Source organism: Eulemur rufifrons, chromosome 7 (assembly GCF_041146395.1).
Source record: "Eulemur rufifrons isolate Redbay chromosome 7, OSU_ERuf_1, whole genome shotgun sequence".
NCBI lineage: Eukaryota > Metazoa > Chordata > Mammalia > Primates > Lemuridae > Eulemur > Eulemur rufifrons.
Window position 1 is genome coordinate 42,881,200 of NC_090989.1, and position 26,883 is coordinate 42,908,082.

Below are 26,883 nucleotides of genomic sequence, written 5' to 3' on the forward strand. Positions count from 1 at the left end.
CATACAAATGACCAACAAGTATATGAAAAAATACTCAATATCACTAATCATCAAGGAAATGCAAATCAAACCACAATGCGACCTAGCACACATCTGTTAGGATGGCTGTTGTCAAATTGATGAAAGAAAACAAGTATCAGCAAGGATTTGGAGAAAAGGGAACCATTATACATTGTTGCTGGAAATGTCAATTGGTATAGTCAGTACTGAAAACAGTATGGTGATTCCTCAAAAAATTACAAAACAGAATTACCATATGAATCAGAAATCCCACTTATATATCAAAAGAACTGAAATCAGGATCTCAAAGAGATATCGACTCTTCCATGTTCACTGCAGCATTATTTACAATAGCCAAGATTGGGAACAGCTTAAATGTTCATTGACAGTGAATGAATGAAGAAATTATGATATATACATACAATGCAGTTATTTTATTCAGCCTTTAAAAAGAAGAAAATTCTACCACATGCAACAACATAGATAGACCTAAAGGACATCATGCTAACTGAAATAAGCCAGTCTCAGAAGGAAATACTGCATGGATCCATTTATATGAAGTATCTATAATGGACTCATAGAAGCAGAGTAGAATGGTGGTTGTGAGGGGCTGCAGGAAAGAAGAAATGATGAGTAGTTGTTCAATGGGTATAAATTTTCCATCATACAAGATGAGTAGGTCTAGAGATCTGCTATGCAGCATAGTGCCTACAGTTAGCATATTTTGTGAACTTAAAAAAATTTAAGTGGGTGAATCTCATGTTACATGTTATTACTAGTACAGGAAAGTGGTGCCCAATGCTGGGATCTACTTCAAGTACAGTGGTCCTTGGCTTCAGGTGAGAAAGAATTCAAGAGCAAGCTGACAGTGTAAAGTGAAAGCAAGTTATATTTAGGGAATATAGACCTATTCCACAGAGTAGAGGCTAGTTCTCCCTGCTGAGGAGAGCAGGACCTCTGGTGGTGGTGGTGGTGTTTTTTTTTTTTTTTTTCTTTTAATTTTTTTATTTAAGCACTGGCTTAATCATAGGCTAAGCAGAGGAGGAATATTCATGTTATTTTTTAGAAAGGGGCAGTGATTTCCTAAAACTAAGATCCTTCCCCTTTCTTTATTTTATAAAGAACTGCCATGGTGTCCATGGGAGTTTCTTTTGGCATGCTAGTATATTATAACAAGTTGCAACGTCAAGCAGCAGCTAATTTCTTTGCCATCTTGGTTCCCGCTGGTCTTAACTTGTTCTGGTGATTTTGATCAGGCTGGTTAAGGGCTTTTGATTCTATGTTAAGCAGTGTCTGTGGTTCTCTATCTTACTGCCGCATACCTACAAAAATAGCCCCCCACAACAAAAATCAAACCAAACAATGACAACAAAAATAACAAGGGGCAGGAGGAAATTTTTCAGGTAGTGAATACATTTGTTATCTTGATTGTGGTGATATTTTCATGGGTGTCTGTGTATGTTCAACCTCATAAAATTACATGCATTAAATATGTGCAGCTGTGTATCAATTATACTTTAATAAAAATGTTAAAAAGAGAGAATAGGGTCATCAACAATTGAAAATGTTCACTGTACTCTATAGATAGCAGTAACATAAAAGGGAATTTAGATCCTTTTCTAAATGGAAGAAAATTATAGTTCTTTATGTTGTTGATCAGATCATTGAAGAATGGTGATTAAAAATTAAAGATCTATTTAAAATAGGGAAAATAAATCATTGTAGGACAATTTGGAGATGACTAGAAGAGAGTACATATAAAATCCTTATTACAGTGACTATGAATTAGTATCATTATTTTCCCAGTCTGCTAGGGAAATAATAAAGTATTTAAAAATATAAATGTGCTAGATGAGTATAATTAAATTTTGAGTACCCAAAAGTGTAGATACTGATATTATGTATATCTGAATTCTTTTGAATAATATATCCTACAAATAAAAATAACTTTTTTTGATACTAAGATAAGCTTTATGGTTTTCAATCTTTAATATATTCATCTTTTTCTCTAATACGTGAAATTATTTTTGTTACACTGAATGATACACCCAGATGTCACTGTGGGTGTATTGCAATTTTACTATATATTCTATTACTTCTGTTACTTCCTGTTTTATTAGAGTTGTATGTTAATATGGAGTAAATTAAACTATAAAAAAGACTTTTTAAAAGCTCTATCCCTGTATGTCTCCTTTCTTTTTTATTTATTTATTTATTTTTTTTGTGATTTTAGCAACTATGGGAAAGCCTTAGCTAAATATATTCATTAGGCATGGCAAATAGTATAGCCTAATTCAGTCATTCCTTCTTCATTTATTAACTGGAGTATTTCAATAAAAAGAATGTTCTTTCATTAACTATTTCACTATTCAGAAGTCATTCATATAGAAAAAGCAAAATAAATGTTTTATTTTCAGTTTATTTGCCAGTTTTAAAAACAATGCTTCTGCAAAATTCTATGTAATTAGCAATAGGCATATCTTATGATGAATGTATAGATTCAAGCATATTTCAATCCCTTCCAGTCATTAACCTTGTGTATATCAGATTATCCATGTTTTGCCAGTGGAAGCCTCTGCAAGTTGGTTCCCAGTTCTTTTAACATATCTCTAGTAAACATTATATCATTCCTATTTTCTGGTATAAGGTCTAGGAAACACCACCAATGGAGTCATCTTACTTATTATAAAAATAAAAATAAATGGAACCTGAATCTAATCAAGCCACTAGATATATCTAACAGTTTAAAGAAAATACAGGGAATGGAGGAGCATGTTTAATATCTCATTATCAGTTAGGAAAATCTAGAATGTAGTACAAAACAACTTATGTTTTCAGTAAATCTGTTTCAGATAGTGAAAAAAGATACCTGGTTAGTCATTAAGCAAAGTGTATACTAAAACAATGAGGTACTGTTGCACACCTGCCTAGAGTGCCTTTATTTATTTATTTATTTTTTTTTCAATTTGTATTTTTTTTTTTATTTCATCTTATTGTTATGGGGGATACAGAATTGCAGGTTACATACGTTGTCCATGTACCGCCTTTCCCCCCAAGTCAGAGCTCCAAGCGTGTCTGTTCCCCAGATAGTGCGCGTTGCACCCATCATGTAGGCATATATCCCTCCCTTCCCCAACCCCCTTCCCGAGTCAGCACCTTCAAGCATTACCATTCCCCAAACGGTGCGCAATGCACTCATTGTGTAGGCATACCCCCATCTCCTCCCCCACCCCCCACCTCAGTCTGATATCCGATTGGTGTCGTTCCCAGATGTGTATTTAGGTGATGTTCAGGGAAACCAATTTTCTAGTGAGTACATGTGATGCTTGTTTTTCCATTCTTGGGATACTTCACTTAATATAATGGGTTCCAACTCTCTCCAGGAGAACCATAGAGATGTCATATCTTCATTATTTCTTATAGCTGAGTAATACTCCATGGTATACATATACCACAGCTTACTAATACAAACACTGAGAAAAGAAAAAGCAGAACTTGCAAATAGATGGAAAAATATACCATGCTCGTGGATCGGAAGAATCAACATTGTTAAAATGTCTATACTACCCAAAGTGATCTACAGATTCAATGCAATCCCTATTAAATTGCCAACATCATTCTTCACAGACGTAGAGAAAATAATTATACACTTTGTATGGAACCAGAGAAGACCCTGTATAGCAAAAGCAATTTTAAGCAACAAAAACAAAATGGGAGGTATTAATTTGCCAGACCTCAAACTATACTACAAGGCCATGGTTCTTAAAACAGCCTGGTACTGGCACGAGTACAGGGACACAGACCAGTGGAACACAACAGAAAATCCAAATATAGAACCATCCTCATATAGTCACCTAATTTTTGACAAAGCAGGAAAGAATATACTATGGGGACAAGAATCCCTATTCAATAAATGGTGCTGGGAGAATTGGTTAGCCACTTGTAGAAGACTGAAACAGGACCCACAGCTTTCACCTTTCACAAAAATCAAATCACGGTGGATAACAGACTTAAACCTTAGGCGTGATACAATCAGAATTCTAGAAGAAAATGTGGGAAAGACTCTTACAGACATTGGCCTAGGCAAAGAATTTATGAAGAAGACCCCCAAGGCAATCACAGCAGCAACAAAAATAAATGAATGGGACATGATTAAATTAAAAAGCTTCTGCACAGCCAAAGAAACAGTCATGAGAATAAACAGACCACCTACAGAATGGGAAAAAATTTTTGCATACTACACATCAGATAAAGGACTGATAACAGAAATCTATTTAGAACTCAGGAAAATCAGCAAGAAAAAAGCAAGCAACCCTATCAAAAAGTGGGCAAATAACATGAATAGAAACTTCTCAAAAGAAGATATAAGAATGGCTAACAAACATATGAAAAAATGCTCAACATCCCTAATCATCAGAGAAATGCAAATCAAAACCACAATGAGATATCACTTAACCCCAGTGAGAATGGTCTTTATCAAAAAAACCCAAAACAACACATGTTGGTGTGGATGTGGAGAGACAGGAACACTCATACACTGCTGATGGGACTGCAAACTAGTGCAACCCCTGTGGAAAGCATTATGGAGGTATCTTAAACAGATTCAAGTAGACCTTCCATTCGATCCAGCAATCCCATTATTGGGCATATACCCAAAGGAAAAAAGATCATTCTATAACAAAGACATATGTACCCGAATGTTTATAGCAGCACAATTCACAATAGCAAAGATGTGGAAACAACCCAAATGCCCACCAATACATGATTGGATTAGAGTGCCTTTAAAAAACTGGACGGGCCGGGTGTGGTGGCTCACGCCTGTAATCCTAGCACTATGGGAGGCCGAGGTGGGCGGATCGCTTGAGCTCAGGAGTTCGAGACCAGCCTGAGCAAGAGCGAGACCCCATGTCTACTAAAAATACAAAGAAATTATATGGACAGCTAAAAAATATATATAGAAAAAAATTAGCCAGGCATGGTGGTGCATGCCTGTAGTCCCAACTACTTGGCAGGCTGAGACAGGAGGATCCTTTGAGCTCAGGAGTGTGAGGTTGCTGTGAGCTAGGCTGACGCCATGGCACTCACTCTAGCCTGGGTAACAAAGTGAGACTCTGTCTCAAAAAAAAAAAAAAAAAAAAAAAAAAAAACTGGACAATACTAAGTCCTGGTATGTGGAGAAGGGGAAAACCATACATTCTGCTATTGGGAATGTAAAATTTCACAACCATTTTGGAATTTATTTTGATAGTTTCTTAAAAAAAATAAACTTTTTCCATAAAACCCAGTAATCCTCATTCTAGCTATTTACCCTGGAGATAGAAAAGCATAGGTTCATATAAAATGTATACGTGAAAGTTTATAGTGGTTTTATATATAATATTCTTAACTGTAAATAGCCCACATGTACATCAACTAGGGAATTTCATACAGTGGAATACTTTTAAGTAATAAAAAGGAACTGACTGTTGAAACATGCATTAACATAGATGGATCTCAAATCCATTATGCTAAGTGAAATAAACCAGGCTAAAAAACGCTTACATGCTATTTGGTTTTATTCATTTAACATTCAGAACAAGACAAAACTATAGAGACAGGAATCAGATTAGTGGCTGCCAAAGGATGGAGTAGGAAAGGGATTTCCTATGAAGGTTCACAAGAAATTTTTTGGTGTGATGAAACTATTCTGTAGCTTGATTGTAGCCATGGTTACATGAATGTAGGGGCTATCATAATTTGTAGGAATGTACATTTAAAAGTGGTGAATGTTGTAAGTAAAACATACTTCAATAAGTCTAACTGAAAAAAAGTTAAGGAATATTTGGATTAAAAAAACACATAAAGAGGAATGCCAACTCACTGTGACGTACAGGATTTATTTAGGTCTTGGTTTACTGTTAAAATAAGTTGAGCCTAATAATGAATATTGCACACTGGATATTTGATGGCATTAGGAATTATTGTTTATATTAAGAAATTAATATATTTTAGTTATATTAAAAGAGTTTTTATTTTAGAAATACATGCCTAAGTTTCCACTGATGAAATGATTACTGGAATTTATCTCAAAGAAATCTTGCAGTGGGGGAGTAGGTAAAAAATTGTGGATGACACAAGATTGGCCATAAATTGGTAATTATTGAAGCTGACTGATGAGTACCTGAGGGTCCATTATACTATTTTCTCTAGTTTTAAAAATATTTTTGAGAATTTTCCACAATAATAATTAATTAAAAATTATAGCTTAGTTTTACAAATGTATGTTTAGTTGATAGATTTTAACAATACTAAAAGAATATTCTGCAGTAAGTAAAATTTATCTGAGAAATTTAAGGATAGTTTCATATTTAAAAACATAACAATAAAATTTTTCACCATGACTCAACTAAGAAAACCCATAGAATCCTTAGAATACACACTAAACAGCAGATGGCAAATAACATACTCATAACGACATTTTTTAAAGCTACAAATAAAAAAATCTACTTCCTTTACAAAGTGCAAAACCAAAACTAATGACGAGGGTACCAAAACATTGTTTCTGAGTGTGGTCCATGGACTACTGGCATCTGGGGAGGTAATTGTTAAAAGTGAAGAATTGCTGAATCATGACCACTATATATTTACTGGCTATAAACACTGCACAATATCTCCTCAGTTGATTTCCGTCTGTCTTCTGTCATCATTTCTATCATCTCACTTCCCCAAAATAACCCCTACTCCTAGTCCCCACCCCAGCGACTGAGAACTGATTTAGTTATATCTCAGTGATTTTATAAAAAGTATTCTAAAAGAAAAAAAGTATTTATGTCTCATCTCATGATTGAAGTCCTTCTTATCCTAGCCTAGCTCAGATTCCATCTGTGAAATTGTGAAATCTCAAATTGTGAGGTTCTTCCAGACCTGCCCTCCCGACTTTAGCCAACTTAATTGCTAGGGTGTTGTATAGTCTTCTATTTTGTAATTTAACAGAATATATTACTTGTTTACTTGTATGTCTTTTTGACTGGATTATGAATAACTTTTCTTCAGGGAAAAAGACAAATGGTTTATATTTTTGTCTTTGCATCCCTTATCAGTAAGTATACTACATAGAATTTATAATAATAATGTAGTCTGTGCTTTAAAGATAGTAGGTTTATTCAAAATTATTTTTGTTTTCATACTTTGCTGATTATATATAGGTCCAAATTATTGATAATAACACAAAAAGAAAATATACAAGCCTGCTTTAATATAGTTTTTTCTTTTTTTAATGTGGTGTTAAAAGACTACATGTGAGAGTTTAGGAAAAAAGCAAAGGTAGTTACTTCATCACTTTTAAAAATCTGCTATTGAAAATGACTTTGGTAATTATGTTATTCAATCATTTGTTTCATTTGGCATTGTTAAATACAAATCTATGTATTTAAAGATTACCTTGGGCCGGGCGCGGTGGCTCACGCCTGTAATCCTAGCACTCTGGGAGGCCGAGGTGGGCGGATCGTTTGAGCTCAGGAGTTCGAGACCAGCCTGAGCAAGAGCGAGACCCCACCTCTACTAAAAATAGAAAGAAATTATATGGACAGCTAAAAATATATATATATAAAAAAAAAAAAATTAGCCGGGCATGGTGGCGCATGCCTGTAGTCCCAGCTACTCGGGAGGCTGAGACAGGAGGATCGCTTGAGCTCAGGAGTTTGAGGTTGCTGTGAGCTAGGCTGACGCCACGGCACTCACTCTAGCCTGGGCAACAGAGTGAGACTCTGTCTCAAAAAAAAAAAAAAAAAAAAAAAAAAAAAGATTACCTTGTAACTACTCTATGGATTTTATCAATGCTTAGTATTATTATATGTTAATATTTAATATATAAATAATTTTAAAAGTAGATAATGAAACTACTTAAACGTAGTTCAGTATATAATAGTAAGAGTATTTGACAGTAATGATTTAAATAACTTTAATATATTTTTGCATTAGTTGAGAAATTCATGAAAGTTTTTTTATGTGTTTAATTTCAGTTGTGTTGCTTGATACAACAACTGTGCTGGGAGAGCTAGGATGGAAAACATATCCATTAAATGGGGTAAGTTTAAATATCTTTTTAATATTGTCTTTGTTAGGTTTTTAGGGTCTCATAATAATTTAGGAACACTGGATTTTTTAGTCTATTTATTATAAAGTTTGGTATATGAATTAAATCCTATAGAACAAATTAAAATACAATTAGAACTGGTAATCAGTGGGGGAATATGTAAGCATCCTGGCTTTCTTCTCAATTAGCAATTGTTTTTTAATGCTGTGTTTACACATAGTAACATTAGCATACCTCCCATATATTTTATTTTAGAAAGAAATTAATATGTGTAAGTTCATATATGTTGTGTATGTGAAACTTGATGGGCTCATTGAGTATTTGTGCACAAACATGATGTTAGAGTATCATAACATCAGTGGATTTTACAAATATTAATTTGGTTTTAATAGAAAATATGTTTTCTAAAGCATTATGTGTTTTTTGAACTTGGCAAAAAGATACATTGTGATTAAGTTTTTGTTAGCTGGAAGTAGTTGTATTTGGAGGCTTTTAAGGATGTGTAATTTACAAAATATAGTTTTTCAGGTACCAACATTTAACTATGATTGTACTTGACTTTTTATATGTTTGATATCTTTTATATCATTTTCACATTGCACTGTATTTCTACTTCTTGTTTTCTTATTAAGCTGAAATAACAAAGGTGGTTTGTGAAGAGTTTTACTTAGATTTTTGTCTGTTTAAACAAAATATTCAATAATAGAGGCAGTCAAATGTTTTCAAATACACTGAGTTAGCTTTTCTAAAGAAATTTTATTTTTCTAATTCCTAACATTCTTGATATTTTTACATTGCTTCTTTTATTATATCTTCAAATTTAAATCTGAAAGAATTTGATCCAAACATATTTTATTCTTTTAGAATCTGTCACATATTAGTGTTTGAATTTGACATTTTATATTAACAGTTATTCATTAAACATGTATTTTCTGACTAAAATATTCTATGAAGAATTAAAACATCCTTTCTTTGTGTAACAGGCTATTTATTTCTTTGGATGTTTTTGCTTTATACTCTGATCTTATTTTTCTGAAAGTTTCATTTTATTCTACTTGAGCTCTCATCAAACTGCTTCTGAGATATATATCTTAAACTAGAATTATACTTTTATTTCATTATCTTATTTCTGTTAAAATGAATAAACATCTGTATTTGTTGAGTATTTTATGTAAGTCATGTTTATCATGTTACTTTTAAGAAAGGAATGAAAATTTTTCTAGAATACATTTCCTACATATGTGTGTGTGTAATCTTGTAAATGATAAAATGTATACATCACATAAATAAGTTTTAAAGCAAACAGACAACTTAGATTTTTTTCAATTATAATGAAGGGAATAGATTGGTAATGATGGAGCTTCACTTAATGCTATTTATAGGCTAAAATAAGTAAGGGACTAGGCAGTAAGGATGAAGAATTTTGAAAAAAAGGCTACTAGAATGAAAATAATCTAGACATCAATATAGGTTAAATAATTTGTGATCTATGGGAACCGTTAATCAATTTATAAGTTTTAAATCAGCATTTATATTCATAGTTTACAACTGTAATTATATCTATGTGAAATTGTATAAAGTTTTTGAGTCATGCCAATTTGAATGACCATTTTAGCAATTACCTTTTTACAGACATTAATTCAGTCAGTTTTACAAATATGTCATGGGTAAAAAAATGTAGATTATGTGTAGTTGGGAATATATGATATAAAGTATATCTGGTATGTTTATAAATAATGTCTTTCCTAGGAATAACTCTTTCATTGAAAACTATCTTTTTCTAGCCAGACACAGTGGCAAGTGTCTGCAGTCCAGGCTACTTAAGAGGCTGAGGCAGGAGGATTGCTTGAGGCCAGGTGTTTTAGGCTGCATTGAGCTATGACCATGCCTATAAATTGCCACTGCACTCTAGCCTGGGCAGCACAGAGAGTCCCCTTCTCTAAGAAAAAAAAAAAAAAAAGTATTTCTATAAAGAATTGAACTAAGATATTTTTGAAATCCTATAAGTGCTACATAAAACATAACAAATTTAACCAATGATTCCATAATTTTTTTTTTTTTTTTTACTTAAAAATAGTCATTCCATCAGTGATGTCATGCTGATGTATGTAGTTACAGGATTAGGCAGTCACCGTGCGCCTGTGAACATACGCAAAAGAGGTCATTTGAGTAGGAAGTAAGCATCCTTTGTTAGTGGTTATGGAAAAAGAATGAATAAATGAGCAAATGACTTTTTTGGTTTATAGAAATTAAAACAGAATATATTAATTTTCTGAAACGTTTGTCAATTCATTTATGTCAACATTTAAAATATACTTTATTTTCTTTTAGGTACTGTCCTGAATTTAATTTAATAAACTTCTATTTTAAGCTCCTCTGTGCCAAGTACCCTGTTAGTGTGCTTAAGACAGATTTTTCTACCCTCAAGGAGTCTTGCAGGACAGAGATAATTTTACACAATCATTAGACCAAAGAGAGTGTTTTCAGGTAGTTTTGAGAAATGTTTTATGAAAGAATAATTTAAAAAAGATTAATTCTGGTCAGAGAAAATTGGGAGTAAGAAGTAACATATTAACTCTTTTTTTTAAAACTTGGATTGAAACACATATGGGCTAGAAAAAAATGTACAAGGTACCTTCTAGGTGAAGGGAATGGCTTGAGAAAAGACAAAAAAAAATATTAAATGTATGCATTAAGTTTTAGACATTTTGAGAATCATTTGAAGTGTTGGGATGCAGTGGAAATAATTATTTGGCTGAAGTGGAGGCATGCAGTGGGAAATAAGACTTTAATCATAGGCTAAGCCATATCGTGAAAGACTTATGATTTGACTAAGTTGATATAGATAGTGCTTATCTCAGCCCCAGTAAGTTGTTTTAAAAACTCATTTTAATGTATACATGATGGATCAGATCTTTGTTACGTAGCTGTACTGGACTTAGATATAGGTACTCTAGTATTCGTATCAAATATCTTTTCTACAGTGGAGTACCCTTTAATCAAAAATTAGGACAAAATTAAATGTTAGGAGAAAAAAGCACTATTGAATATTAGGTTGCATTTTACTTTGATAATCACAAATAGAGATTGGAAAACTTTGTCTTTCTCAGATGTCAAATATTGGTTTTGAATATCATATATATATTATTGTGTGTGCTGTGGCTTAGATGATCATTAGGGCTTGAGTAATGCAGTCTAATACAAGATATGTGACCATATCTATCAAACATAGTGAATTAGTATGAGGACATTTAGGATGAGGCCCATCCACATTCATGAGGGTGGGCATATCATCTTTACTCAGTCTGCTGATTCAAATGCATTTAATCTCCTCCAGATACATCCTTACAAACACATCCAGAAATAATGTTTTACCAGCTATCTGAGCATTCCTTAGTCCACTCATGTTGACACATAAAATTCATATTCACAGTTTGGAAAATAGGAATACATGTCATGAATGTCTAAATAAAAGTCATGTGTACCTAATAACTATATTTTATTAATAAAAGAGGCATAGATTACAATTAAGCTGTGTAGAAAGATACTTTATTCCCTAAATTAGAGCCCATGTTTTCCTAATATTGTTCCAAAGATGAAAAATCAAAGATTGGATCTATTATGATAGAGAATACCTACTAATGCATAATTCCTATTTTTATATTATTTTTATATTTCATGTAGTAAGAATTAGTTTATCATAAGACTTCAGTATTACATTTTGATTCATTTTATAATACATTTAAATTATCCAAAACTACCAAGTACGTGTTTGAGTTCTTTCTAAAAATATAAACCTTGGTGATAATTTTTGCACTAGGGAATGGACACAACTGAAGCTCAGACTCGGGGGGATGGGGAGGCATGGGCAATGTATATAGCCTGATCTTTTGTACCCCCTTAATGAGCTGAAAAACAAACAAACAAACAAAAAAAAAAGATGGATTTAGTTACTGTTTTCAAAATTGGCATCTATATTATTTTTCTTCTTAAAATCTTCACAACATAGTAGTAGTGTTCTAAATATCCAGCATGTTAATTTCAATTATGTTTTTTCATATTTCAATAAATATATTAGGTTTTGTGAATTAATCAATTAATGATCTAAATGGGTATTTCCTTAATATCAATGTTATAAGACATTTTATAGCTGTGAGATCTTAATCCCCCTTTGCCCAAAGGGAAGAGCATACTGGTAGTACCCATCTCATTAGATTATTGGAAAAATAAAATCATTTAATATATGTAAAGAACTTAAAAATGTCTGGTTCATAATAAACATTTTATAAATGTTATTATTGTTAAAAGTACTGCAGTAACCGTAAATATTTTAAAGTCATGAAAAATCTAAAAATGTCTATATAGACTTCTTTTTACAGAATCACATTTTTATCACGTATCAAATATTTTTTTCTTATGAACCAAAACCAAAATATTACATTTTGTACCTTTATCAAACAAATAAAATGAAAGTATAAATTGAGTGTTTTGTCATTTAAATACAAATATAATATAAGTATAAACTTATATATATAATCTTTCACTGCACACTGTCAATGTGAAAAATACTGTTCTGAGTAGTGGAGGTAGTGGCTGGGGGTATGTGGTCAATACAAAGATATATGAAGCCTTCTACAGTAGTTATGATCTTTGACTGTGAACAGTGAATTCAGCCTTGCTTGATACATATAGCATATGTTTTGATTACATATAACTAAGTTAGCCTCACAACCAAGAATTGCCAAAGCAAATATTGAGGGTAATAACAGATAAATGCATTGACCTTAGATGTGACTCAAGTGTGCAACAGCAGATGAAAAGCTTCTACATTAGAATTACTCAGAAGAATCTGGAGGCCAGTTTTCTCAGCTTAATGTGTTCCCTGACAGCACTTCTCTAGAAAAGAGTAAACCTGGTTACTAATGTAGAAGGGACAGATAAATGAGACAGAATACTTTAAAATACATAATATTTTAAAAGAGCGACCTGTAAATCAACAGCCTCCTACACAAAGACCCATGTGATAGCTGAGTCTATTTGAAGAAGATCATGTTAAGTACCCTAGCTTTCTCTTCTATTTATTTGCAGCTGAAGGAATACAGTCTGCTAACCCAGCCTTTGTTTCTTGAGACCACTCCTTTCAGCAGCTTGTCCCCATTAAAGCAACTGTCAGTAGAGGTGAGCTCATAATTACCTGGAGAACTCCTGTGGATCCTGTGGGCCAGCAGAAAGGAACACAGGGCAATCTAGGATAGAAGGCCTCCTGTGTTCACGGAGGGCGACTTTTGATGTTGCCTTCTCCTGCGCGCTCTCTTTCTTTATTTAGATCCAAGTTTCTGATGTATTTCATTTTCCTTCTCTCTGAAGAATTGCTTTTAACATTTCTTGTAAGGCAAGTCACCTGGCAACAAATTCCTTTAATTTTTGTTTGTCTGAGAAAGTCTTTATTTATCCTTTACTTTTGAAGGATAATTTCACAGGGTACAGAATTCTAGGTTGGTGGTTTCTCAACACTTTAAATATTTCTGTGTATTCTTTTTTGGCTTGCATGGTTTTCTGAGGAGAAGTTGGATGTAATTCTTATCTTGCTCCTCTGTAGGTAAGGTGATTTATCTCTCTGGCTTTCAAGATTTTTTCTTCATATTAGATTTTTTTTTTTTTTTTTTTTTTGCATGAGAACATTTTCAGAAGTTTGAATACAGTATGCCTAGGTGATGTTTTTGTGACATTTACCCTGCTTGGTGTTCTTTGAGATTCTAAGATCTGTGGTTTGGAGTCAGATGTTAATTTGGAGGAAATTCTCAGTCATTATTACTTTAAATATTGCTTCTGTTCTGATCTCATTTTTTCTTCTGATATTCCTGTTACACATATGCTATACCTTTTGTAATTTTCTCACAGTTCTCGGATATTCTTTTCTGGGTTTTTTTTTTTTTTGTTTTTTTTTTTTTGTCTTTTTTTCTCTTTGCCTTTTAGTTTTGGAAGTTTCTATTTTTATATCATAAAATTCAGAGATTCTTTCCTTACCTGTGTCTACTTTACTAATGGGCTCCTCAAAGGCAGTCTTCATTTATGTTACAGAGTTTTTCATCTGTAGTGTTTCTTAGAATTTCCATCTCTGCTTGTATTATCCATATGTTCCTACATGTGGTCTACTTTTTCTATTAAAGCCCTTAGCATTCTAGGCATAATTCATTTTTTTTTTAAATTTGTGTTCTGATAATTCCTACATCCCTGCCATATCTGACTCTGGTTTTGATGCTTGCTCAGTCTCTTCAAGTGTGTTTTTTGCCTTTTAGTATGTCCTGTAATTTCTTGTTGAAAGTGGACATGCTATATTGGGTAAAAGGGACTTCAGTAAATAGCTCTTTAGTCCTATAGTGGTAAGCTGTGGGGGAGGGAAAACTTTCTATTGTCCTATGATTAGGTCTCAGTCTTTTGGTGAACTTGTGACCCTGGACTGTGAACTTCACCAGTGCTTCTCAGCACTCACTGCTTAGGTGGGACAGGATGGTTAGAGGGGCTTGACTTTGGCATTTCTCCTCTCCACATAGAAGGCTAAAGATAGAGTTGGGTATTCTCTTCCCACGGGTCAGTTAGGCTCTGATAAAACCCCGACGATCGGGCTGTCATAAAATAGTTTCTCCTGATAGCAGGCCATGTTAAGAAAAACAGAGGACTTTGGATTATTTCACAGTGGCTCATTTTCCCTTCCCTCGGTCAGAAGCATGAGGAGATTTTCTCTGATACTCACTATGGAGACATAGTAGAGCTACTGGAGATAAAATTTCCAAAAGTGTGGAGACTCTCTCTGACTGCATTGCCTTGGAGTTTTTAACTCTGAGTTGTTCTTGGTGAGCCTCGGGAATTGTCAATTATAGTTTAGGCTTTCCTACCCTGAAAGGTTTCCACGGTTTTACTTCATGGGTTTCTGTTTCCTTAAGTTATGATTCTCCTTGTCCACAAGTCAGTCTCTCCAATTTTGCAGGCTGTGTTACTGTGTCCTCATTTCTCCAACTGGGAAGAGGTGTTGGTTTTTCAGTTTGTTCAGCTTTTTACTTGTTATAGTGAGGCTACTTCTAAACTCCTTACGTGCTGGACTGGGCAAAATATTATCTTTTCAACAGATACTACATATTAATTATATATATTACATATTATTACATATATTTTTACGGATACTATATAGTTAGATGAAGCATTTGCTCAAGTGGTTTCACAAATAATGATTTCACTTAATTTTCCCTAATTTCTTTTCCTTGCATGGAACTGTCTGAAAGTTTCACTGTCCTTATTTCAATCACTATTAGGAGCATTTGGCTTCATTTTCAAGCCCATTTAATCTAAAAAGTAAATCAAGCTTTTATGTGTTTGTTTGCATGACATTATTACTATTCTTCCTTACAAATCAATAAGGAAGACTTCAGTGCTTTCCTGTGGTGTGCACGTCGAGCAGTAGACCGTGGAACTCCCAGGAGCTCTTAGAAATTTAGTTCCACGTATCTTGACTTCACAGGAAGAACCATGTAAATTTCTGCCCCACATAGCCAAATTATTAATGTGTCATGGGTCTCCCATAAGAAGTGCACTTAAGCATTTTACATATTTTATTGTTTAATCTTAATAATATCTATGGGAAATAAATATTGTTAGCACCATATTTATAGATGAAAAAAATGAGCCAGAGAAAAGTTTGAGAACCTATGCAAGTTTGTGGTGACGTTAACTTAAGGAAGCGGTAGTAAAGCTAGGGTCAGCTCAATTACAAAGCCAGAACTGTTGGCCATTACAGTGTAGCTATAACCATGGATTAATTTTTGACATTGTAATTAATGCTGTGGAGAGTGTAAACCTATAAGGCTGATCAAGAGCATGCTTAATCTAGTTACAGAGTTGGTAGAAAGACATGGATTTTGTGTTAAAAGATAAATAGTTATTGAAAAGTACTCAAAATATTAATTCATCTTTGAGGACAGAAGGATATTCCAAAGCTAAGGATGGTTAATCATTCACAGATGTTTAGTTAGTGTCATAAGAATATATGGCCCATATTTAGATTGTTTTAATATTTTGTTTGCTTAGAAAGGAACTAAAGAAATATTCCTGTAATGTGTCTCTATTATATTTATTTCTTTGTACCTCATATATAATAATTTACTGTGTCTTTGTGCATGTATATTATTGACTATAGGATAATTTAGCATAAAATATGGACTAGTCCCAGTCCAAAAAATCATATAGAAATAGCTGTGTCAGAAATATTAGACTGCTTGTCATTCTCAAACTGTCTTCCAAGTATATTGTCCAAACAAGAAGCTTACTGTTAGTGTCACAATGCCTTCAACCATACCTTATTGTGACAAAGGTGGACATGTAATCTAAAGACACCCAATTCATTGGCTAACCAGCTACCTGTCACCTCTCTCATATGGATTTCCGTAACTGGCTAAATTCATCCGACTCCTCTTTTAGAAATTAAGGATTTCTAATTCAAGAGCCCAGGGGAAATAACGACCAGAAACTTCTGCCACAAAGATACATTGTAAGATACATGTAGAAGGGTTAGAGTAGAGGGGCTGTGATAAACCAAATTCATGTGCAAGTATAAGTTCTAGGAAAGCAGGAGAAACAGCAGTTAAAGGAAACCCATTCAGTAGTAAGAGGAGAACATAGCAGATGCAGAGAAAAAGCAACGAGAAAAGGAAAGAGTTGGGTAGTCAGCACCTCAGATGCTGGCAGGTGGTTGCTGAATCTCCAGATATAGTTCTTAGGTATTCTTAGAGTGAATTTCTTTTACTTAGGCTGCCAGATTGTACACACAGATTGTAAACATAACAACAACAATAATAATAACAAAGAGAAGGCAGTGAAACACTGATACTCTTTTGAAGCAGAAAAGAAAGCAGGAAAGGCCATGGAAGGTAAAATTTCACTGAGGAGAACACAGGAACATGAATCATCCAGAGCTGCTGGGTTTGGCTTTCTTTTATTAACTCATGCATTTGTAAATGACCTGGGTTTGGCTTTCTTTTATCAACTCATGCATTTGTAAATGACATCCCCTGCATGCAGGCAATGCAGAGAAACAGGTGAATGAATACACATAGTTTATTATAGTGTTCACAATTTTTAAAATATTTAATACCTTAGCACTTGTGTTGTGTGTCACTTCTCTGCTATCTCAGAATATTCCTTTCTGTATAGCAACCTCTGCAAAGAAAATACATTGCTGCCTAATTTTTCACTAGTTGAAGGAAGATGTATTGGATAATGATGAAATTAATTCTATGGTAAGGAAAAGAAGTAACAGAAAAACAGGTAACAATGACTTAGGAAATCAGATGTGAAGTGTTACTGATATCTGTGAATATGTAATTAGCTTTATATTTTCTGGGCAGCTGGAAAGTATGTATGGAATTCATTTTTCCAGTATGCCTACTGTTCTTTAATGAATAGTCTTGATGATGTCTTCTGGTAAACATTTTTTTTTTTTCAAAGGTACAGGCTTTAAGCCAGATTTCCTTCATGTATATAAATAATATTTTCTTTTTTCTGTTTATTTTTTACATAGTTACTTACAAAGCTTTAAATTCCAGTCTCCTACTTCCAAGAGAAGTTTCCAGTTTCTTTTAAAATGAATTCCCATATTGTAAAAAATAAATTAGGATTCTGGTTTTATCAGCAAGTTCTAATTGTCTTAATTAGAGTCATTACAAATATTTATAAACTGTCTAATTTATGAATAAAAAGTATACTCTAAATCCAAAGCAAGCATGTATGAATTCTAAATTCTCTTAGAAAACCCTAGGAGATTATTAGTAAGTTTCTTAACAACTAGTTGAAATGTTAGACTAGATATTTTTATAAATTTGATTGCTATTTTAAGTGATCAATTTATTCTTATGTTCCGCAACCGACTACCAAATCCTGTTGGTTTTACAACTCTGAAAGCTCCTTCAAATTAGTCTATCACCACTTGCATCTATTATTCTATCATCCAGTTTGACTTCTCATCATTTCCTCTCCAAATTGGCATGGTTGTGTCCCAAATTGTTCATCTGCTTTGGGACTTTCCTTAAGCCCTCCCCCAACCTTTCCAATCCACTCCTCATCCTGTTGCCAGAAGGGATCTTCTAATCATATCCATGTCCCTAACCTATTAATGACCCCCACCCATAATTTAACAAGCAGCTGCATCTCTGTCTTCATCTTCTGATATTCCCTGACCTTCAGTCACCTCTACCTTCCATTTTATTCAAAAGATATGTATTTGGTAGTTTTTTGATGTAGCTTGCTTGCTCTTGTATCTGGATATAGGACCTTGCTATTGTGTATCTGAATAGTTCTCTTTTATCTCTTTTTATTCCAACCCCCACCTTCTCTATCTAGCTTTCTCATATTGGTCTCTTAAGACTCAGAAGATTTTCTACCATTTCTAGAAGAATTGTACTGCTGACGGTTGAATTAGAAAACCCCTTTTCTGGGACAGCAGAAATTCAGTGTATATCATAGCATTATCTCACAATATTTAAATGCCTGTCTCTTACTCATTGTGAACTGTTGGAGTAATGGATTGTGTGTTTTATTGCTTTGTCAGTTAGACAGCGTAGTGATTGGCATAAGAGAGATGCTCAATAAAAGTTGATTGAATAGCTAAATAGATGTATAAGTAACAAATTATTTTAGATAAGATATTGGTTAAAGGCTATATTTGGCAACTCTAATTGGAGCTAGAATAATTTGGTATTAACTTTGGGTAGATTCAGCTGTGAAAAAATTACATGGTTGTGAAAATTGAATCGTGTTCTTATTCATCATTGGTCATGAGTACAGGTAGAAAGTTTAAAGTATGCTCTTATTTTTGTAGTTTAGACAATCCAATTCATTTTTTTATTATCAATTTTCTCAGTAAAATAGCAGTTTAAAGGTGGCAGGGAAAGATATTTTACCTACAGAGTAAAAAGACTATAAAAAATCTTAAAGCTATTTAAGCGACGCCTATCAAGACATAATAATACACTTCCAAAGAATTAATGACTGGTTTAGAACAGTTGATGATCTGAATCACATCTGGGAAATATTAACCCCAGATGGTTATTAATCCTGCACCTTGTTATTAAGATAAGAATAAAAAGTAGAACATATGGATTTTTAATGGATGATAGATGGACTGCAAATTCTAGAGAATTTATACTAACCAGTCAAGCTTTCAAAAAGCATAGGTCAGCTTTAAATGTTAAATAGATTTTTGTAATCTGTATTCCATGCAATTAGTATTTTGAACTAATGTACCATAGTAAGCAATATAGGTTCTGAAAATGGTTTGACTTTGTTTTATTTTAGCAGAACAAAACCTGTTGTGCTAACAAATATAATGCTTAACTTAGTCTGCATCTCCCCCATAATTAAGTAGCAATGTATACAAAAATATTTCAATGAAATTAAAGAAGTCTTTCAAATTAAAGAATGAAACTAGAATTTGTGTGCATATTTTCCTCACATGTCATGCATCCTGCAGACTATGTTTGGGAAGGAAAATTAAATTTGTGTTGTTGGTCTTGATAGCTCAATTTAATAATGTTATTAATATAAACAAATTATATCCTTACATTAAATGCAATGCTTTCTGGTACACCTTAGAATTTCTTTTATGGTTATCAGTGAAAATTGGCATATATTTCTTACAGTAAAGAATTATGGACAGCCAACATATTAGAGATAATTGTTATTCTTTCTATTGATAAATATTATACTAGTTGTTTGGATGACCATAAGTCCAGGTTTGCTTGGAACTTCCCTGGTTTATTTTTGTTGTCCTAAAATAATTATTGATTGTGCCATATTTATTTTGAAAAATGTCCTTATTTGGATAATAAATTATATTATCTCTCTGATATTAGTTTGGGTCATATCAACTGTTATTACAAATAAATCCCAAGTGTATAAAAATCTAAACACAAAATAAAACTATTCCCATTTTTGTAATAGATTAAAGTGAGTATTTCCACTTGGCAGGAGCTCCTCTTCCTCCTCTCAGTAGAGAGGGTAACTTTCCTTCTAAAAAGTTTAGAAATGCCACACAGTACTTCTATTCATACTTCGTTGGCTATAAACCATTCATATTGCTATACTTAAAGACAGGGGAGGCTAGGAAATGTGAGCTAGCCTGGAAAGGAGAGGAAATGGATTTTAGTTGAATTCATTAAATTACTAGATATTATCCACTATCCATTCTCTTTTTTCTTCTGTCATTAACAGAACTTTGATTTTGAGGCAGTGGTGTGACCAACTAAAAAATATCCCTATAGTTTATATCCTATTTTGTGGCCAGTTGTGACCAAAAGACTATGTGTGAACTGATGAGAGATAAATGAAGGTCATTTGTGGAATTTACAGGAAGGCTGCTTAAAACGAGCTCTCTCAACTGAAGAGTAAACCCTTTTACCTGATACATTGCTTTCTGGAATGCAAATATGGTATCTGGAGCTCCAGAAGCTATCTTGAACCTTAAGGTAAATTTGAGGATGAAATCACTTTAGGATAATATAGTTCCGTATTGTACAACCATTAAAATTATATTTATGCTATAAATTTCAATAATTTGAGAATGTTACCCTAAATGATGTTAAATGAGATAAAGAGCAAAAAATTTCTAATGTTTATTAAAAATATTTATGCTACAAACATGAAAGAAAATAAAGCCACTCATTAAGAGTTTTTTTTTTCCTATAGGTCATGAAAATATACATGATTTGTTTTTTGTTAATATGTTCTCTTTTTTCAAAGTTGTTTAAAGTATGTATATATTTCTTTTGTTATAAAAATAAACATTTACTAAATGCATATTTTGTTTATGTTCAAATATATATTTTATTAAATTGTAATTACTGTGTAAATTTAAAATGATGTAGGTGTGGCTCAGTGTGGATAAATATTTTCCCAATAATCAAAAATTAGAAGTGCTAACAGATAATGACTTCACAGCACCTTTGAAATTTACAGTTAATATATAACATTGACATATATTAGATACATGTAGAAAAACACCTTAAAAATCAATCACATGTTTAAATTAGAAAGAGGAAGAATAAGCAGAATCAATAGATAACTAAGAGATGTTATTTATAACTGATATAAGAAATCCCAAAGAAGGAAAGCCTGTTTCAATTCAAATGGTAGAAATTGTGATTTATAGAAAAAAAGAATTGTCCATGTTTATGAGTTCCTAATTTGTTCTTTCATTCATTTATCCATCCTGCCATCCATCCATCCAGTCCATCCCATCCATCCAGCAACTATTCGTCCAAAGCTGATATTCTTGATGTTAAGACTGAAATAAGTAGCAAAGGCATGCTACTTAAACCCAGTAGTGAGAGAAAGACATTAATCAAATAGGTAAGTGTAAAATAGCAAACATAAACATAAGTTTTGTAAAAGAGAGATGCCACTGGGGTTTAAAATAAGGTATTTAATCTAATCAAGAAAATAGAAAAAAAAACGGGGTTCTCTAAATGACTGTATAGAAGGGAGACAAAGGAAAACTAGGTACTAAGAAGAGAAAAGATGGAAAGAAAATATTTCTTAGGAAGTGGGAACAGAATTTGCAGGGAACATTACAAGAAATGTATGAAGGCTCATATAACTGTAAATAAGAGAGAGAGAGAAAGAGAGAAAGGGAGAGAGAAAGAGAGAGAAATGTTTCAAGCAAGAAGAGATAGAAGGTGAAAGAGAAAGTAGGCATATTAACAAGCAAAACCTTATTGAATTCAGGAATAATAGTGGTAAAGCTTCATCCCAGGGACTGGTAATTTAATAGACTAATTTCAATGCAGTTATAATGTGCATATGACAACTAGAAGCTATCATGAGCTAATGTCATTGAATATTATCACATATTCCCCACCTATGATATATCCATCTAGATATATAAGTTTATAACATTCCAATAATGTTTATTTTCTTACAAACTATTATTTATGTGATGGTTTCCAATGGCTTTTTAAGATTTAAAATCTCTAAGTACCCAATTGTAATCCTTTACCAGAGAGAAGGAATAAAATTTGAATGGTGAAAAACATATAAAGTGAATATTCACAAATATTGTCTACCTTTTTACTAGTTTATCCTCAGCATTTAACTTTAATTGGAAGCATAGAATAGTCAGTAAATGTTCGTTGAAGTGAAAAACTGAATATGCTGATTAATTATTTTGAATATTAGTATTACTGTAGAAAAATATATTTCAAAAAAGTTCACAGAGCACTTAAAATATTATTATCATTATGCTTAGCTTAATTGACATATTATCTATCAAGTTTAAGACTTTGTAGGATTATATTTTCATTTCACTGGAAATCTGAAAAACAGGTAAAAGCAGATAAAACTTCAGTGGAAAAATATGAATGTTGCTATATTTCTTTATTTCATTAAAGATCCATTTCCAACATTTTGCCTTGCTTATAAAAGTAATTCAAATAAAAATCAATGAAAATAATGCAGGATACAAGGTCAATATATAAATTCAATTTTACTTCTATATACTGCCAACAAACAAACAAAAATAAAACATTTTCAATAGCATCAAAAAAACCGAAATGCAAATACCACATGATCTCTTACTCATATGTGGAATCTAAAGCAATTGATCTTATGGAAGTAGAAAGTAAATTAGTGGTGACCAAAGTCTGGGCAGGGTAGAGGGCAGGGAATGATAAGGAGAGATTGTTTAATGGGTACAAAATTATAATTAGGAGGAAAAAGTTCCAATGTTTGATTGCATAGTAGGGTGACTATGTTAACAATATTGTATTATATATTTCAAAATAGCTACAAGTGAAGATTTTTAAATGTTCTCACCACAAAGAAATGATAAATGTGTGAGGTGATGGATATGTTAAATACCCTGATTTGTTTATTATGCAACATAACTACCTCATAAATATGTAAAATTATTATGTGTCAATCAAAAACAAAATAAAAGCACACAAATACTTTGAAATAAAGTATCAAAATCTAAGAAAAGATGTGCAAGAATTCCACATTGAAAACTATAAATAGTCTTTAAAGAAAATGAAGACATAAAAATGGAAAGATGTGCATGTTCACAGATTGGAAGAATCACTATTATATACAATACAAATTTTTCAAAATGCCCTATAGATTCAATGAATACTACCCAAAGAAATGTGTCAGCTAGTTTGTTTTGGCTTTTTGTCCTTTTTAAAAAATTGAACTGAAATTGATGTAACATAAATTAATCATTTTAAAACGAACAATTCAATGTCATTTAGTACATTTGCAATATTGCAGGAAAGGAAGGCAATGACTGCCTCCATCTAGTTCTAAAATGTTTTCATCACCCCAAAAGAAAACCCCATACCGATTAAGCAGTTGCTCCCCATTCTCCCTTTCTCCCTAACCTTTGGCAAAGCCTAATCTACTTTCTGCCTCTATGGATTCACTTATTGTGTATATTTGATATAAATGGAATTATACAATGTGTGACATTTTATGTCTGTTTTCTTTGGTTTAGCATGATGTTTTTTGAATTTCGTTTATGTTGTAGCAAGTATCAGTACTTTGTTCCTTTTTAGGGTTGAATACTATTCCATTGTATGTATTAATATATGCCACAGCTTGACTATCCATTCATCCATTAATGAACATTTGGGCTATTTGCACCTTTTGGTTACTGTTGATTGTGATGTTTATAAGCATACATGTAACTATATTTGTTTGAGTACCTGTTTTAATTGTTTTGGGTATATACTTAGGAGGGGAGTTGCTTGGTCCTATCCAAATTCTATATTCTACTTTTTGTGAAACCATAAAACTGTTTTCCATAGTGGCTGAGCCATTTTATATTTTCACCAGCAATGTACCAAGAGTTCTAACTCTTTCACATCCTCACCAATGCTTGTTATCTTCCATTTGGTTACTTGTTTTGTGTGTATGTACCAATTGGAAAGCCAATTCTAAAATTTTATACAATTTCGAAGACTAGACAAGGAAATTTGAAAGAATACCAATACTGAGACATTTATAGGACAAAATATCAAAACATATTATAATGCTATAGTAATTAACACAGTGTGATATTGGTGCAAAGATAGGCAAATTGACTAGTGGGAAAGACTAGAATATTTAAAAACAGGCCCACCATGTATTAGGTGACTTGATACACAAGAAGGTGAGAAAAATATTTTTTAATAGATGGTTCTGGAGTCAATAGGATATCCACATGGAAAAAAATATATATCTTGACCTTTTACACCATACACAGATATCAATGCCAAATGAATAGGAGTTCTAAATGTGAAAGATAAATTATAAAGCTTTTAAAAGAAATCTTCATGAATTTTGAATAGGCAGATATTTATTAACAGAACCCAAAAAAAGAAAAAAACATAAAAAAATAAATTGAACTATATTAACTATATTTACTATTAAACTATATTAGTATTGAAGACTTTTTATTGAAAGAAACTATTAAGAATGGTGAAAGACAGCTTACAGATTGGAAGAAGATATTTGCAATACAGTTGTCTGGAAAAGGATTTGTATTCAAAATGTAAAAAGAAATCCTACAAAATAACAAGAAGACAGATGATTAAAAAAATGGACAAAAAGATTTGACTGGGTATTAGAGAAAGGAAGACAGCCAATAGTCAATGGACATATGAAAGGGGCTTAATTCTTTACAATTTATCAAAAAATAAAATTTGATATATAGAAGGATTGATATATGATTTTAAAAAGTACAGCAGAATGTTAATTATAATATCTATGGGCTGGATTTGAGACTGTTCATTGTAAATTTAAACTACCAGTGAGTGTGAAAATTGGTATAATTACTTTGGAAAACTGGCAATATCTATTAAATTGTAACACACATATTCCTTGCCACCTTGCAATCCTTCCTCTAGATATATGCACAAGAGAATTGCATACGCATGTTTACAAAGAGACATAGATACATGTGCCAATCAACAGTAAAATAGGTAAATAGTGGTCTAGGCACAAAAAGGAATACTGTAAAGCAAAGAAATTGAAAAAAGTATGTCTTTATGCAGTATTATGCACTCTCACAAATATATTGTTGAACAAAAGAAACCGAAACCAAGGAGTGCATACTGTGTGATTCCATGCATGTAAAATTTAAACAGGCAAAGGCAGTCAGGATATTGGTGACTGGAGGGAGCCAGAAGTAGGGCTGCTAAGATGCTGGTCATATGCTGTTTTTGATGTGGATGACAACCACATGGGTGTATTCGATTTGAGAAAAATCCATTGATCTGTCTAATTAGCTATACACTTTGTTCTGTACCCGGGGAGAGACTCCCTTTTTTATTGTGTTCTGTGGTCTCTAATTCTGCTCTTGAGAAACTTTTTTCTTATCTATAACCACAACTGAAGTGGGCCTTAGAGGGAGAATTATTCTTTGAGATCCACAGGTTTCATAGCCTATTGACACAGTTTTGGAGGCCCACAGATTGCTTTAGAGTTGAGAAGACTTGCTCCTTGCAGATGTATCATTTATTTGGAAGTAAAATTTTCTTTAAAATCTTAGTAGGCTTTGGTAAGTTTCATGTTTGACTAAGAAACTATAGCCAATAACCTCATATAGACAGATGACACACGTAGTATGGGGAGTATGCACACACATACCCCTATGCTTTGGCCCGAAGGTGACACATCACTTCTTATTGTGCATTGACCATGTGCACATGACACTGACATAATTGGGGGTCAGATATGGAGGGAAATTCCTACAATAATTGGCAAGCATTATTGTCTGGGTAACAACTGCTCAAATCTCAGAATCTTCTTTTAATTTTAGAATTCATGTAGTTTTCTTGGTTGTTTTTTTATCTTCAAGAAAATTCATAAATATTATCCTTCCATGTATTCCATTGTCTTACTACTCCATGAGATAAATGTTGAAAACTTTCAATCTATTCCCTGTATTTATTAACAGGTTTTTGGTAATTTTTAATTGTTTCTTTCCTTGCAAGTAAATCAGGATAAATTACATAATATATTTTAATGTATATTCCAATTTATTTCTTTTTCCTTTTCTTTTTTCTTTTTTTTTTTGGGGGGGGGGGACAGAATCTCACTCTATTGCCCTGGGTAGAGTGCAGTGGAGTCATCAGCACTCACTGTAACCTCAAACTCCTGGGCTCAAGGGATCTTCTTTCCTCAGCCTCCCGAGTAGCTGGGACTACAGGTGCACACGCCTGGCTAAGTTTTCTATTTTTTTGTACAGATGGGGTCTCACTCTTGCTCAGGCTGGTCTTGAACTCCTGGCCTCACGCAATCCTTCCACCTCGGCCTCCCAGAGTGCAAGGATTACAGGCATGAGCCACCTCGCCCAGCCTATTCCAATTTATTAATCACTTTTTGTCCAGTCTAGTATTTAGCATGGCCTGATTTTATTTCAAGCAATGTGCATGTGCTATATAGTCTATAATTTTTACATATCACATTTATATATTTATGTGGCATGTGTGTGTGTATACGCACACGCACACACCATCACATGCCATATTACAGTGTTTCAGTTATGTTGGACCACATATGTGATGCTGGTCCCATAAAATTATAATGAAGCTGAAATTCCTATCACCTAGTGACTTTGTAACCATCATAATGTCATAGTGTCGTGCATTACTCACATGTTTGTGGTGGTATGAACAAATGTCATATAAAAAGTGTAGCAAATATAAATATACAGTGCATAATACTTGATAATGGTAATAAATGACTATATTGCTGGTTTATATATTTATTATACTATACTTTTAATC

General features: G+C 32.8%; 1 protein-coding gene across 1 annotated transcript in view; it reads left to right on the forward strand.

The window, feature by feature from the left end:
• EPHA6 (EPH receptor A6) overlaps positions 1–26,883 on the forward strand; it is an 884,686-nt gene that overhangs the window by 54,553 nt on the left and 803,250 nt on the right. Inside the window, exon 2 of the mRNA XM_069471955.1 lies at positions 8,001–8,065. Within this exon, the coding sequence (XP_069328056.1) occupies positions 8,001–8,065 (65 nt within the window). The remainder of the gene's footprint in view (positions 1–8,000; positions 8,066–26,883) is intronic.